Genomic DNA, 12987 nt, shown 5'->3' with positions numbered 1-12987 from the left:
GAAGTTTTTGATTTATAGAAAAACTGAGGGGATACTAGAAAGTTTCCTATACTTCATATCCAGTTTCCTCTTCTATTAACATTTTACATTATTACAGTACCATATATTACAATTAATGAACCAGTATGAACCAAAGTATATTCTTTATTCAGATGTTCTTGATTTGTACCTGATGGCCTTTTCCTGTTTTAGGATCCCATCTTAGATACCACATTACATTGAGTTGTCATGTTTTTTGAGGTTCTCCTTGGCTGTGACAGTTTCTCAGATTTTTCTTGTTATCAATGATCTTGACAATTTTGAGGAGCACTTGTTAAGTGTATTAGAGGACTCCCCTCTATTGGAATTTGTCTGATGTTTTTCCTGAGTAGATTGTGGGATTACTGGTTTCAAGGAAGAAGACCACTGTGGTAAGTGCTGCGTTCATAACATCACATCAAGGGTACAGAGAGTCAACATTATTTTATGACTCATGTTGTTCTGGTTCTGACCATTGGAACTCTTTCAGTTGGTTGTGACTTTTGACATACCTCCATCACTGTGGGTTTGCTTGAGGTTCTTGTTTGTTTGTTTGCTTTTCAACACTTCCATACTTCCTGGTGCTATAAGATGCTTCATGCTCACCTTGTGTCTGTTCTGCCCACTCCTAGAATCAGCCATTTATCCAAGAAGCCCTGGTTCCTTTTATTGAAGAATGATATTAGGGAAGACCATAGAGGTATCCTTTCTTGGTACATCATAAGAAAGATGCACTCTATCAACATGACTTACCAATGTTGATTTTAACCTTGATCATTTGTCTCATCAGCTCTCTTTACTGTAAAGCACCTTCCCCACTCCAGACTTCCTTCCAGGCTTTTCTTTTGGAAAGAAGTTACTGTGTGCAGCTCATACCTAAGGAATGCTTTCCACCTCCTTGTTGGGAAGTTATCTGCATAAATTTTTTGGAATGCGCCTGAATGGGAGATTTGTCTATTGTCCATTTACTTATTTATTCAGTCATTTATATATTTTAGGTTATATTAGTGTTTAGTATTTACTTTATACTTTAAGGTATAACTCCTTAATTTGTTTTGCTCACATTGTTCCAGCTTTAGCCAATTGGAGCTCTTTCAGTTGACTCCTGCATGTCTTTTATATGCTCTGATCAGTGTGCAGTTTTTTATTTGCTTTTGTTCTTGAGCACTTCCTTACTTTCTGACTGTAAAGATACCTTGGGATATGTCTGGTGTATTTTTTGCCTCCAGACCTAGAATCAGCTACTTCTGCGAGTGGGTTTGGTTCCTTCTATTAGAGTATGGTATTAGAAACCAAGATCTGGGCACCAGGTGTGCTCATTGCTACTGGAGTGTCATTATTTCTGGGCCCTGTCTGCTGATAGAGCAAGGAAATAAACATGTGATTCTAATCCATGTATACACATCTCTCTATCTGTATAACCATCTCAATAACCATCTGTATAACTATCTGTGATACTAACCCATGTAGACACATCTATCTGTATAGCCATTTCAGCTAAAAATGAGTTCATATTGATGTCTCCAGCTCTAATCTATAACCACATGGATAATTCTAGCTTTCTCTTCTGTTTGTCTGTAAATTCTTACTACAATAGTGAGAAACTTGACTCCTAGCATCCACTGTCCACAATAGATTTTCTGTTTTGTTTTTTAATTAAAGAATGCAGGGGAATATCCCTGTTAGGAGCCCATGAACCTGAGTTCCTTTTCCTGGAATATTTTTAGTCTTCTTGTCCACAGTGGTTCATGCTTCAAGCTTTAGACTTAGCTCATGCTGATGTCCTCAAGGAAACTTCAGCAGATCCCAGATCACATCAGATCCTCTGCATCCTGCTCCTATAGATCATCTTCTTCCCTTGCAGCCCTTATCAGCCTAGAAATTAAGTAACTAATTTTGCAATTTGACATGTCATTGCTTTTTCTCTACTGGAATGTTGGCTTGGTAAAAGAGAACGTTGTCAGCCTTGCTCAGGGCCTAGCACAGCACTGGACACACATTATGTGATGGATGGTTTAGTGAAACAATACAGCAGGAATGGAAGAAATGTTAAACTTGATCTTCTAACCAATAACATAGGAGATGAGTTTAGAATATAACATTAAGAACATTTCTGCTTTCTAGAATTCTTAGATACGTTATGCACCTCAAAAATTCATGCTGTGGGAATGGAGGTATAGGGAAATCAGGCAAAAAAAAAAATCCTAAGCAACATAAAGATACGTGAAGGACTCTGGAATGAATAGCATTGAGCCAAGTGTCCATGAGTTGAAGGAAATTGATGCTAAAACCTTTAGGGGGCAGATGCAAGAAAGAAAACACAGATATGACATTAATTTTTGAACTTGTTCCCAAGGGATTTTATGGGTATGTTGGATTATGTAATGTAGTTTCTCTGTTGGAAATATCAGATGTTTATGGACAGTGAAATTGGAGAAGGATCCTCAACTCCAGGTCATTATTTTTGTATTTCTTACTTGTATTTGTCCTGCTCTTTCCTTGTGTCTTCTGTTTACTTGATCCTTTTGGATTTAGGGTGTTTTTCTTTCCCACTGCAGTGTTAAAAAAGCAGGATACAGAGTGTCATTCTTTATGGTAATTCTCCTTAAGCTTGCCTATAGCATTTTAATTTTTATTTATTTACTTAAAAATTTATTTTATTTTATTTTCAATGTTCCAAAATTCATTGTTTATGCACCATACCCAGTGCTCCATGCAATACGTGCCCTCCATAATACCCACCACCAGGTTCACCCAAACCCTCACTCCCCTCCCCTCCAAAACCCTCAGTTTTTTTTCCTCAGAGTCCACAGTCCTTCATGGTTTGTCTCCCCCTCCGATTTCCCCAGCTCACTTACAGCATTTTAAAATTCAGAAAATCAAGAACTTTATTCATTTCCCTTTAGAAAAAATAAGACAAGATTTCACCGTAGAGGTGTGTCTTCAAGAAAGCTAAAGGCATTTGTTTAACTCTTTCTGCTTTAAGGGCATTCTGATGATCGTCTAGTGTGATCTTCTGAAGTATTCCAATCCCTGGAGCCCTGTTAGCTGTTCCCCAGGGAGGGACCAAAAAGTTGTAAAGCTGCAGAAAAAAAAAAAAAAATAGTTGGCTAAAAAACCCAGGGGCTGATTGTTGGTGAGGGTCACCAGACACAGGTGGGGGAAGTAGTTACCTGCCTTCCTTCTTTCTGGAGAAGATGAAGATGAACAACTACCACCTACCCTGGGATAGTTTTTCTTGTTGTTTTTGGCTTTTGGTGTTTTTAAAAGTAGTCTCCACCGCACTGGAGAGTGGAGCCCATCGCAGGCTTGAACACACAACCCTGAATTCAAGACCTGCACTGAGATCAAGACGGCTGCTTAACCAGCTGAGCCAGCGAGGTGAGCCAATGAGGCACGCCTGCCCTTAGATAGTTTAAATGGCATTTAGGAAGAGTGTGGAGATGTAACAGAGGTATCTTTTGTGTCCTTAGTAGCCTTTGGGACTAGATGTACCAGAGGTATCTTTTGTGTCCTTAGTAGCCCTGAAATAGTCCACGATTTTGGCTGGTTAACATTGCTGTGCAAGTCCTGTCTATTTAATGGAGGTTGTGGTAGGAGAAATAAATGACAGATTATGACTTTGGCATTGAATAAAAGGAGAATGCCTTGGGGATCTATTTTTAATAATGTAACTCTTAGAAATATGTGAATTGCTTCCTATTCCTCTTCTATCTAGAGGTTTAGTCCTCTGTTTTAGATTGGGGCTCACACAGCCACTTGAGGTTGTGCCCCTGATGTAACTATTATTTTGTGTTAATAAAGTAACAAAACTTTTAAATACCAAGAATATTTCAGTTGTATGAAAGTGCTTTTACTTTTAATAGTAACAGTCATTGTTATCTTCCCCCCCTTCTCAGAAAAGGTGGCTGCTGAGGAATTCTTAAAGAGCATAGATTGAGCGAAAAGGACACAGAACAAAGGATATCTCCCAGGGGTGAAATGAAGAAGTTCTGTAAATAGCTGTGCTATTTTCCTTTGAAATGTCTGGCACATTCCATGTGATACAGCGGAGGGGTACCGAGGGGCATGTGTCTAACTCTGATGGAGCGTTCCACGCTGACTCTCGGAGCCGTGCACACATGGCAAGGGCATCTGGATCCTTCCAAAGTATTAAACTACTTAAATGACAAGTTGTTTTTTTTTTAATTTTGCATACATAATCCTGCCATATCACCTGTGTTCAGATAGTCACTCCTTCACCTTTGAACACCCAATTCTCGGAAAAAATCCAGCATAAGTAAGTGTTAGCTCTGAGCTGCTCTCAGGAATTTGGAATGTGATAAGCCAAACCTGCATTTTCTAGCAAAAAACTGGCACAGAAATGGGAAGTTTTGTTTCTTGGATTCATCTCATTACCTAGAACCTGCGGCTCTTCTGAAGTCTGCGGGCCAAATCCTGCATGTCTTTCCTGGCCCAGTTTAAGTGAAAAGCCTGCCACAACACAGGTTTGGCCATGTTTAATTCCCTCACGCTAGTGGTCTCACAGTTATGGTTTATTATTCTTCTTAATGGTGATTTCTCCATTCCTATTTTAAAATAATTTTAAACTTCTGTTCATTTATTGTCTGTCCTTCTCCTCTTCTGATGGTGAGCTGGTTCCTTGGCCTGCACAGGCACACACTGCTTGCTTGTTACACGTGGTCTTCCTTTCAGTTTCTACCTGGTGCTTATCAAGAATTTTTGGCACTTGACATACGTAGGGCACAACCTATGCATTTTCAAGAGGACACACAAGGTGGAGAAGGGGTCTGTTTCCCAGCGTTTGGCAGATTTGAAAATTTAATGCTCTGGGCAAAAACAATTTAGGAGCTGAAAAATCATGCACATTTTAAGGAAATACCAAAAAAGAACAGTACTGTTGTTAATACTTTAGAGATAGATATAAGGCCATTGCATCAATTTAAGAAAAACACATGTATTTAGATTCTAGTTTTTTCATATGTTTGCATGTTTGATACATAAGACAGATAGAAATGTTTACACTTTCTGCAGTGTGTGAGGGAACAGGAGTTTGAAGGTGGAGTGAGTTGGGGGGAGGGTGAAATTTCTGCGGAAATTTTAGTAAACTTTCTGGTTTTTTTTTTTCCCCACCTACAGAGATGACATAGGACACAAAACATTAAATGTTAATATTGATTCAAGAATTGAATCAATTCTTGATTGGTGCCTGGTGGGTGCCAGGGTGGCTCAGTGAGTTAAGCCTCTGCCTTTGGCTCAGGTCATGTTTTCAGGGTCCTGGGATCCACCCCCCCCCAATCTGGCTCTCTGCTCAGCAGGGAGCCTGCTTCCTCCTCTCTCTCTCTCTCTGCCTGTGTCTCTGCCTGCCCACTTGTGATCTCTGTCAAATAAATAAAATCTAAAAAAAAAAAAAATTAAATCATGATAACATTGCTGAGGAAAATGAAAAATCTATGTAAATGAAGAACTATGTCTTATTCATGACCCGATTTTGTTAAGCTATCTGTTCTCATCAAACTGAATCATAGATTTAATGCAATCCCAATAAATATTTGCTAAAATGTTCAAGGTGCATCTGAAACTCATATGGAAAGGAAAAAGAATTTGAACAGTCAAAACAACTTTGATGAAGAAGAACAAAGGATTAATACTGCCGGGCAGCCAGAGTACTCAGAGCCACAGTAAATCAGGACAGGGTGTTAGCGTCAAGATCAACAAATGAACCAGCAGATCAGAGGAGAATGTCCATAAATAAACCCACAAAAGTGCAAAGACTGTTCAGTTCTGGGACAGTCACATATCCATTCACATACTGTGGTTGGAATAATCAGATATCTGTATGCAAAAAAGGAGAAAGAACATAGCTTCAGGGGTGCTTGGGTGATACAGTCAGCCCCTCATAGCATACTCACAAAATAATGCTGACTAGATCATAGCCTAAATAGATCATAAACCTAAAAGCGACAACTATAGTACTTGTAGAGAGGAGGAGAAAACTTGTGATTTTGAGTTAGGCAAAGATTTTTTTTTTTAAAGATTTTATTTATTTTAGGAAGCGAGAGAAAGAGCGCATGCTTGCAAGAAGGAGAGGAGCAGAGGGAGAGGGAGTTAATCTCCAGCAGACTCATGCTGAGCACGAAGCTTGGGTGTTGGAGGGGGAGAAAAAGCTTTGGGGTTGAAATGGTCATTACAACAGTCCACCAAATGCAGCTGTGTCGGTTATGCCCAAGGACACCCCCAGCTGAGAGGGTGAGTGGACCTAAAAGCACTTTAATGGCCAAGCCACGGGCCTGGTATACGTATGTGCCCGAGGAAAGGGAAGCTTCTAGTTAGCAGGAAGGTGTCTTGTGGGCTGCTTCTGGTCCTATTTCACACATGTCTTAGAAGGTGGTGATGGTGGCTTCCCCCCAGAATTCTTCCCTGCCATCAGCAAGCTTTGTTGTGAACATGTCTTTTCCCTTAAAGAAATCCAGTAAATCACTTTCAGCGGAGGGCCCTCTTTAACCAGAATTCCACCAGATACTGCAGTGTGTGCTGGAAGAGAGAAGGCGAGCTTTTCCAGCTGCCCTCATGATGCCTTTCCTCCTCCAGCTGGGCTCAGTTGCCCTTGAAAAGTGGAATGTAGCGTGTGGGGTTTTTTGTCTTTTGGTCTCTCTCGAGGATGCCCAGCATCCCCTCTATCTGGATGCCATTAGTAACACCCTCAGCCAATAGTTCTGTGTCTGTATAAATAAACAAGTCGTAGAAAGGCAACTCCTGCGGCTTTTCAGAGTGAACTTTTTGCCGTTACTGAGCAGTCAGGTTTCCTAAAGGGAAGTCAACCCTTTCACTTCCAAAGATGCCAAGTATGAAGATTCAACTTGGAAGCAAAGAGAAAATATTTCTGACAGTTCACAACTTAGCTTCACATAAGTGACGTCCAGATACTGACACCCACTTCCTTTCTCTCAGCCTTGAGCCACCAGCGGACTCTGTGACAGAGGGTGGCTGATGGCGCCCAGCAGCGGGGCACCGGGCGGCAGTACTTCTGCCAGTACAGGTGTTCCGTCAGGACCTTCAGCTTCTGAAAATCGATGCCCCGCCTCCACCCCACCCCACTACCCCATTTCTTCTAAGTGGTTCACATTTCTTTTTTCCCTTCGAGTTGTTTTCCCTCAGGAAACTTAAACCACCTCTCTGTTCCCTTTTTATAGATGCGAACAACACGCAAAGTCTCTGTGTGGCCAGTGGGCCTGGTTGGTGGACGACGCTATGAACGTCCGTTGGTGGAAAATGGCAAAGTCGTGGGCTGGTACACTGGCTGGAGAGCAGACAGGCCTTTTGCCATCGACATGGCAGGTAAGGAGTGTGGATGGTGACCTTTGCTCCTCCCTGATTGTTCTTCCAGGGGTCCCGTTGGTTGTAACAGTGTGCTGGAGGAAGGAAGCCTCGAAAGACCCTACGTCATATTCTATTCAGCAGAGAAACAAAGTAAACCTTCGAAACAGGCTTTTTGATTAATTCAAGTAGAAATGGACCTCATGGATGCTTAGAAATGATTATTCTGTCCCATTTTAGTCAGCTGTCCATGCGGCCATCTCTTCAACAAGCGTGTGTGTGCTGGGTGCTGGGCTGAGTGTCCAGTCAGTGGTGGGAACCAGACTTGGCCCCTCCTCACCGGGGCTGCTGCCTGTGCCTTCTGGTTCCCCTCTCTGGGAGTCCATTTGGTTTCAGTATATAACATGCTTATTGGTAAGTTTAATAGTGATGTGAAATTGACAAGCTAATCATTTTCATGCTTAATTGGTAAATCCAGTGCTTACTGATATGTTTAATAGCTGAAACATAAAATTGGGTTTCTGGTTTTTCAACCATTGCTTAACTGAGTATAACTGTCTTTTAAAGTTTATGTCTCCTGGAGCACCTGGGTGGCTCAGTCAGTTAAGAGTCCGACACTTGATTTTGGCTGAGCTCAGATCTCAGGGTTGTGAGTTCAAGCCCCACGTTGGGCTCCGTGCTGGACGTGGAGTCTGCTTAAGATTCTCTCTCTGCCCTCCCCCGCTCTAAAAAAATGAAGTTTTTATTCTCTGACCAGCCCATTTTATTGAGAAAGACCTGTAGTAGTCCACAAATCCTAAAATGCTACATTATCATAAAGTGACTCCTTTTCAGTGGGTTATATAAGACCATGCCTGTGGTAACTGTGGAAGGATGCAGTTTAAAACATGAGGCTTAGAGGCAAGAAAAATCACTGACATTTACAACCTAGAAGAGGGAGGCAGAAAAGCTTCAAGATTAATCTCCTTGATCTTCAACTCTAGAACACAGCCCTGTCTGTCTGTCTGTCTGTCTGTCATCCTGTGCTTGGCCAGTCCTTTGTGTGTATTTCCCAGCTGCACTCAGAATCCTGATGGGACGAAGACTGCGTTCTGAACTGGATTCATCACTTTTATTTTGACGATCCTATAAATTTGAGGGAGCAAGATTATGAAGAGTGCGAGGAGTGAGAGTTGTTGGGGCAAGTTCTGGTGCACGACGCTATGGGGGACCCTTTGCCCTGCATCACGGGAGGGAACAGACTAGGATATTTTTACTCAGTGTATAACAAACATTTCCTGAGTGTCAGTTTTATGGAAATGTATTTCATGGTGTCTGACCCCAGGAACAGTTTGCAGCTCTTACCCTTCCCTGGTCACCTTGTCCTGGGCTCCCCTCTCTATTTTCTGACCTCCCCCAACATAAGCCTTACCCTGTGGTCTTCAGTCCCTGCAGCCTCAGGGCTGAGTGCCATCTCCACCAAATCCTTTACCTGAAGGCAAGCAGAGGCGAGGTCAGCCATTCTTGGAAGGTCCTGAGGGCTCCCAAAAGAGGCCTTTCCTCAATGAAATGGGAGTTCATCGCTCTGAAATTAAAAGGCTGTGTCTTTGGAGAATCTGGTTTCTTGCTGAAAGGAAGTATAACTCTGAGCAGAAAACTTCGAGAAGGGACGCCTGGGTGGCTCAGTCGGTTGGACGACTGCCTTCGGCTCAGGTCATGATCCCAGAGTCCCAGGATCGAGTCCCGCATCGGGCTCCCAGCTCCACGGGGAGTCTGCTTCTCCCTCTGACCTTCTCCTCGCTCATGCTCTCTCTCTCACTGTCTCTCTCTCAAATAAGTAAATAAAGTCTTTAAAAAAAAAAAAAAAGAAAGCTTCGAGAACATTAGGCAGTCTTTTGCTTCTCTAGGACTTCGTTTCCCCATGTGTAGAATGAGATGTAGTGTGAATGACCACTGAGGTCTTCTTTGGTGTGCCCTTCCTTCTCCAGGCTTCTGTCCTTGGCAGGCTCAAAGAGAAGCCAGGTCCCTGGTCCCCCCCCCTTTTTTTTTTAAAGAGATTTTTATTTATTTATTCATGAGAGAGAGAAAGGCAGAGGCCAAGGGAGAAGCAGGCTCCCTGCTCCACAGGGGCAGGACTCAATGTGGGACATGATCCCAGGACCTCATGTTTTTTTAACCTGAGTGGAAGGCAGACGCTTAACTGACTGAGCCACTCAGGTGCCCAGGTCCCGGGTTCCTAAGTGAGGAGTTGAGACTGCTAAAGCAGCAAGCTGATAGGTGTTTGGCCCTTACATTTCCCAGAGTCTTGCTTCACCACGGGCTCTGCAGACGTGTCTCCTTATACACAGGATCTCTGCCCGCAGCCCTGCAAAGTAGCTTCAAGGTGAGGACAACTTGGATTAAGTCTTTCTGGATTTTATTATAAGAACTTTTACGTAGATGATCAAGTATCCAGTAAACCCACTGAATATTTGCATTGATTCCCCCCGCAGAGTTTGGATCCAAATAGATATATCTAAAATTCAAGAAAGGCACATGGGTTTTATGCATTAGGCCTGACCTGTGACAAGATATTTTGTACCTTTTTGCTTTGATCTATGACATGACTGATGTTTGGCTTTTTGTGAACATTTCAGTATATTTTCAAAGCATAATATAAGGACTATCATAAAATATGAACGATTTGCCTATTAATTTGCCTATTAATTATCCTTGTTTCAAAATAGGAGTATAATTTCTGTATCTAAGAAAATAGGTTTTGCCACACTAAATTATTTTCTTCACACATGCACTTGCTTTTGCAAATTAGTTTTCAGTAAATTATTAGTATTTTTGGAAGCCTTTAAGTGAGAGTGATTTGGTTGATCAGGTGATGATTCTGATTTGGAGGGAGTTTGTTCTCCTCCTAAAACTTAAAAAGTCACAGCTTTGTTTACATTTCACGCAAGATTCATGTATTCTCTGTGGGAAGCAGGACAAGACCTCACAGACCTTCACAGACAAACGGTACTTCCCACTTCATTTTTAAGTTACATGCACTCACAGTGTCTAGAAGGGGAGAGAGAAGCCAGAAGGCCAGTTTCATGCTGGCTTCTGGACAGTCAGGGCAGCTGCTCAGGAAACGGTCTGTGGGAGAGGAGTCAGAGGACTGTGCTGGAGCCTGGGCCTCTCCTGGATGCCCACGAGCTGAGGGAGAGACTTGACGCCTCACCATCAGGGCACATTTCCACAACGGTCTTGCTGTGGGGGTGGCGAGCCCCTTCACTGGAAGCCCATCGGGGTCTGTCCCGCCTGGACTTCTGTGAAGTCACAGCCTCGCCTGTCACTTGAAGCTGATTTGAGTATCAGACCTCGGAACTGTAATGTTTGACGCCGTTCAGGGAGTTTGACTCTGTGTCCGTCTTTACTTTGCCATGTTGGACTCGGCAGGGGCGATCTTTGCTCTCAGATGAGGAAACACTGTTCTGGAATTACCGTGTAGGTACGTGAAGGGGTGTTAATGGCCGAAGCAGAGACTGTCGCACTGGGCGAAAGCTAAAAAAAAAACAACCCCAAACTTACGAATGATGACTACTGAAACCCTGAGTTAGATAACCACCACAGGATGGCTCCAGAGGGAGCATGGTGGTGGCCATCCCTGCCCGGGGAAGCAGCACACAGGCGGCTTCTGCCCTGGCTGCTGGCCACCCTGCTCCTCCGGGCAGGGAGACCCGGGAACACCTGCTGTGGGCCCGAGCCTCGGGCTTCGGCTCCTACCCCTTGGGCATCTGACCAGCTAGCTCTGACTGACACCAGCAAGGCACTCCACACAAAGTGTTTAGTTCTCTTTGGAAGTCAGGGTGTCATTTTCAAGTGACAGACTGCCTTTGGCCACTTCCAGGAAGGTGTCAATAAGAATCATTGCTTGAAAGAACTGAGCTTAAAATAATCTTGAGCCTCACCAGGGAGGTGTGGATTTGTTCAAATTCAGAACTTAAGGCTGAGAGATCCCTGTTTTGAATTCTCACTCTGTGTGAGGTGGCAGGCAGGGCTCTGTGTTCCTTTAATGACAGTCCCATAGGGTTCCTAGTTGAGTGCCTGGCCCAGAGTAGGGCCTCCATTCCAGTAAAAACCCAGCGGGGTGCACCATTGTTCAGCTCTGCCCTAACTGCCGGGAGTCAGCTCAGACCCCACAGGTTAGCGGGCAGTCCCCACACGACTGCCTTTGCTTAACCAACAACAATTTGGGGGGCCCAGGCCAACTGCACTCCTGACTAGCTGTAAATCCGTTGTTTTTCTCTCAGGTTTGACAGTTTGCTAGCAGGACTAGTAAACAAACTCAGGATAGTGCTCTATTTATTATTAGAGTCCTTCTACAAAAGGTGCAAGTTAGGACCAGTGACATGAAGGTACCCGTGGGCTGAGGTCTGGTAGAGAATGCAGAGCTGCTGTGCTGTTCCTTGCGGAATAAGGCTCTAGCCCCCTCCCAGTGCATTAATGCGTTCACAGCACGGGAAGTTCCATGGACCCTCTGCCTCCAGGGTTTTTAGATAGTTTCATTATTAGGCACATTTGATTGACTCAGTGGCCACACAATGGAACTCAGTCTCCAGCTTCTATCCCCAGAGGTCGGCACCGTCCTGCGGCATGGTCCGACATGGCCCCATGTTCTGACCCCCTAATCCTGTGCTTGGTTTTTCCAGGAACCGGCCCCCACTCTGGAGCTCTCCAGAGACCCTCTGCAGCCACCTCATTAGCACAACAAAGTCACTCCCATCCCTCAGGAAATGCTAAGGGTTTTTATAATAAAAGCTCCTGGCCCAGAACTAGGCTGTCAGCTTTTCCTCATTGAGGATGATATTTGCTGTAGGTTTTTCATAGATAACTTTTACAAAGTTGAGGAATGTTCCCTCTATCCCTATACTTTGAATCGTTTTAATCAGGAACAAATGCTGTATCTTGTCAAATGCTTTTTCTGCATCAGTTGAGAGGACCATGTGGTTCTTCTCTCTTCTGTTATTGATTTGTTCTATCACATTGATTGAGTTGAGAATGTTGAGCCACCCTTGCATCCCTGAGATAAGTCCCACCTGGTCATGGTGGATAATCTTTTTAGTGTACTGTTAGATCCTATCAGCTAGGATCTTGTTGAGAATCTTGGCATCCATATTCATCAGGGATATTCATCTGAAATTCTTTTTGGTGGGGTCTTTGCTGGGTTTGAGGATCAGGTTAATACTGGCTTCATACAAAGGGTCTGAAAGTTTTCTTTCTGTTTGTATCTTTTGAAACAGCTTCAGGAGAATAGGTATTATTTCTTCTTTGAATCTTTGGTAGAATGCTCCAGGGAATACGTCAGGTCCTGGTCTCTTATTTTTTGGGAGGTTTTTGATCACTACTTCAATCTCGTTACTAGATATTGGTCTATTTGGGTTGTCAATTTCCTCCTGATTTGGTTTTGGAAGTTTATAGGTTCCCAGGAATGCATCCATTTTGTCTAGGTTGCTTAACTTATTGGCATATAACTGTTGATAATAATTTCTGATGATTTTTTCTATTTCCTCCGTGTTAGTCATGATCTCTCCCTTTTCATTCATAATTTTATTAATTTGGGTCTTCTCTCTTTTCTTTTGAATTAGTTTGGCCAATGGTTTATCAGTCTTATTCTTTCAAAAAACCAGCTTCTAGTTTTGT

The 12987-nt window shown here is 43.1% G+C and overlaps 1 protein-coding gene across 1 annotated transcript in view; it reads left to right on the top strand.

Moving 5' to 3' along the window:
• Nucleotides 1–12987, top strand: part of B3GAT2 (beta-1,3-glucuronyltransferase 2) — an 80778-nt gene that overhangs the window by 41305 nt on the left and 26486 nt on the right. Inside the window, exon 2 of the mRNA XM_044254033.1 lies at nucleotides 7212–7356. Coding sequence (XP_044109968.1) covers nucleotides 7212–7356 — 145 coding nt within the window. The remainder of the gene's footprint in view (nucleotides 1–7211; nucleotides 7357–12987) is intronic.

This window comes from Neovison vison, chromosome 1 (assembly GCF_020171115.1).
Source record: "Neovison vison isolate M4711 chromosome 1, ASM_NN_V1, whole genome shotgun sequence".
In the NCBI taxonomy this organism is placed as follows: Eukaryota; Metazoa; Chordata; class Mammalia; order Carnivora; family Mustelidae; genus Neogale; species Neogale vison.
Note: the sequence above shows the minus strand (reverse complement) of the source record. Positions and strands in the feature narration are given on the sequence as shown.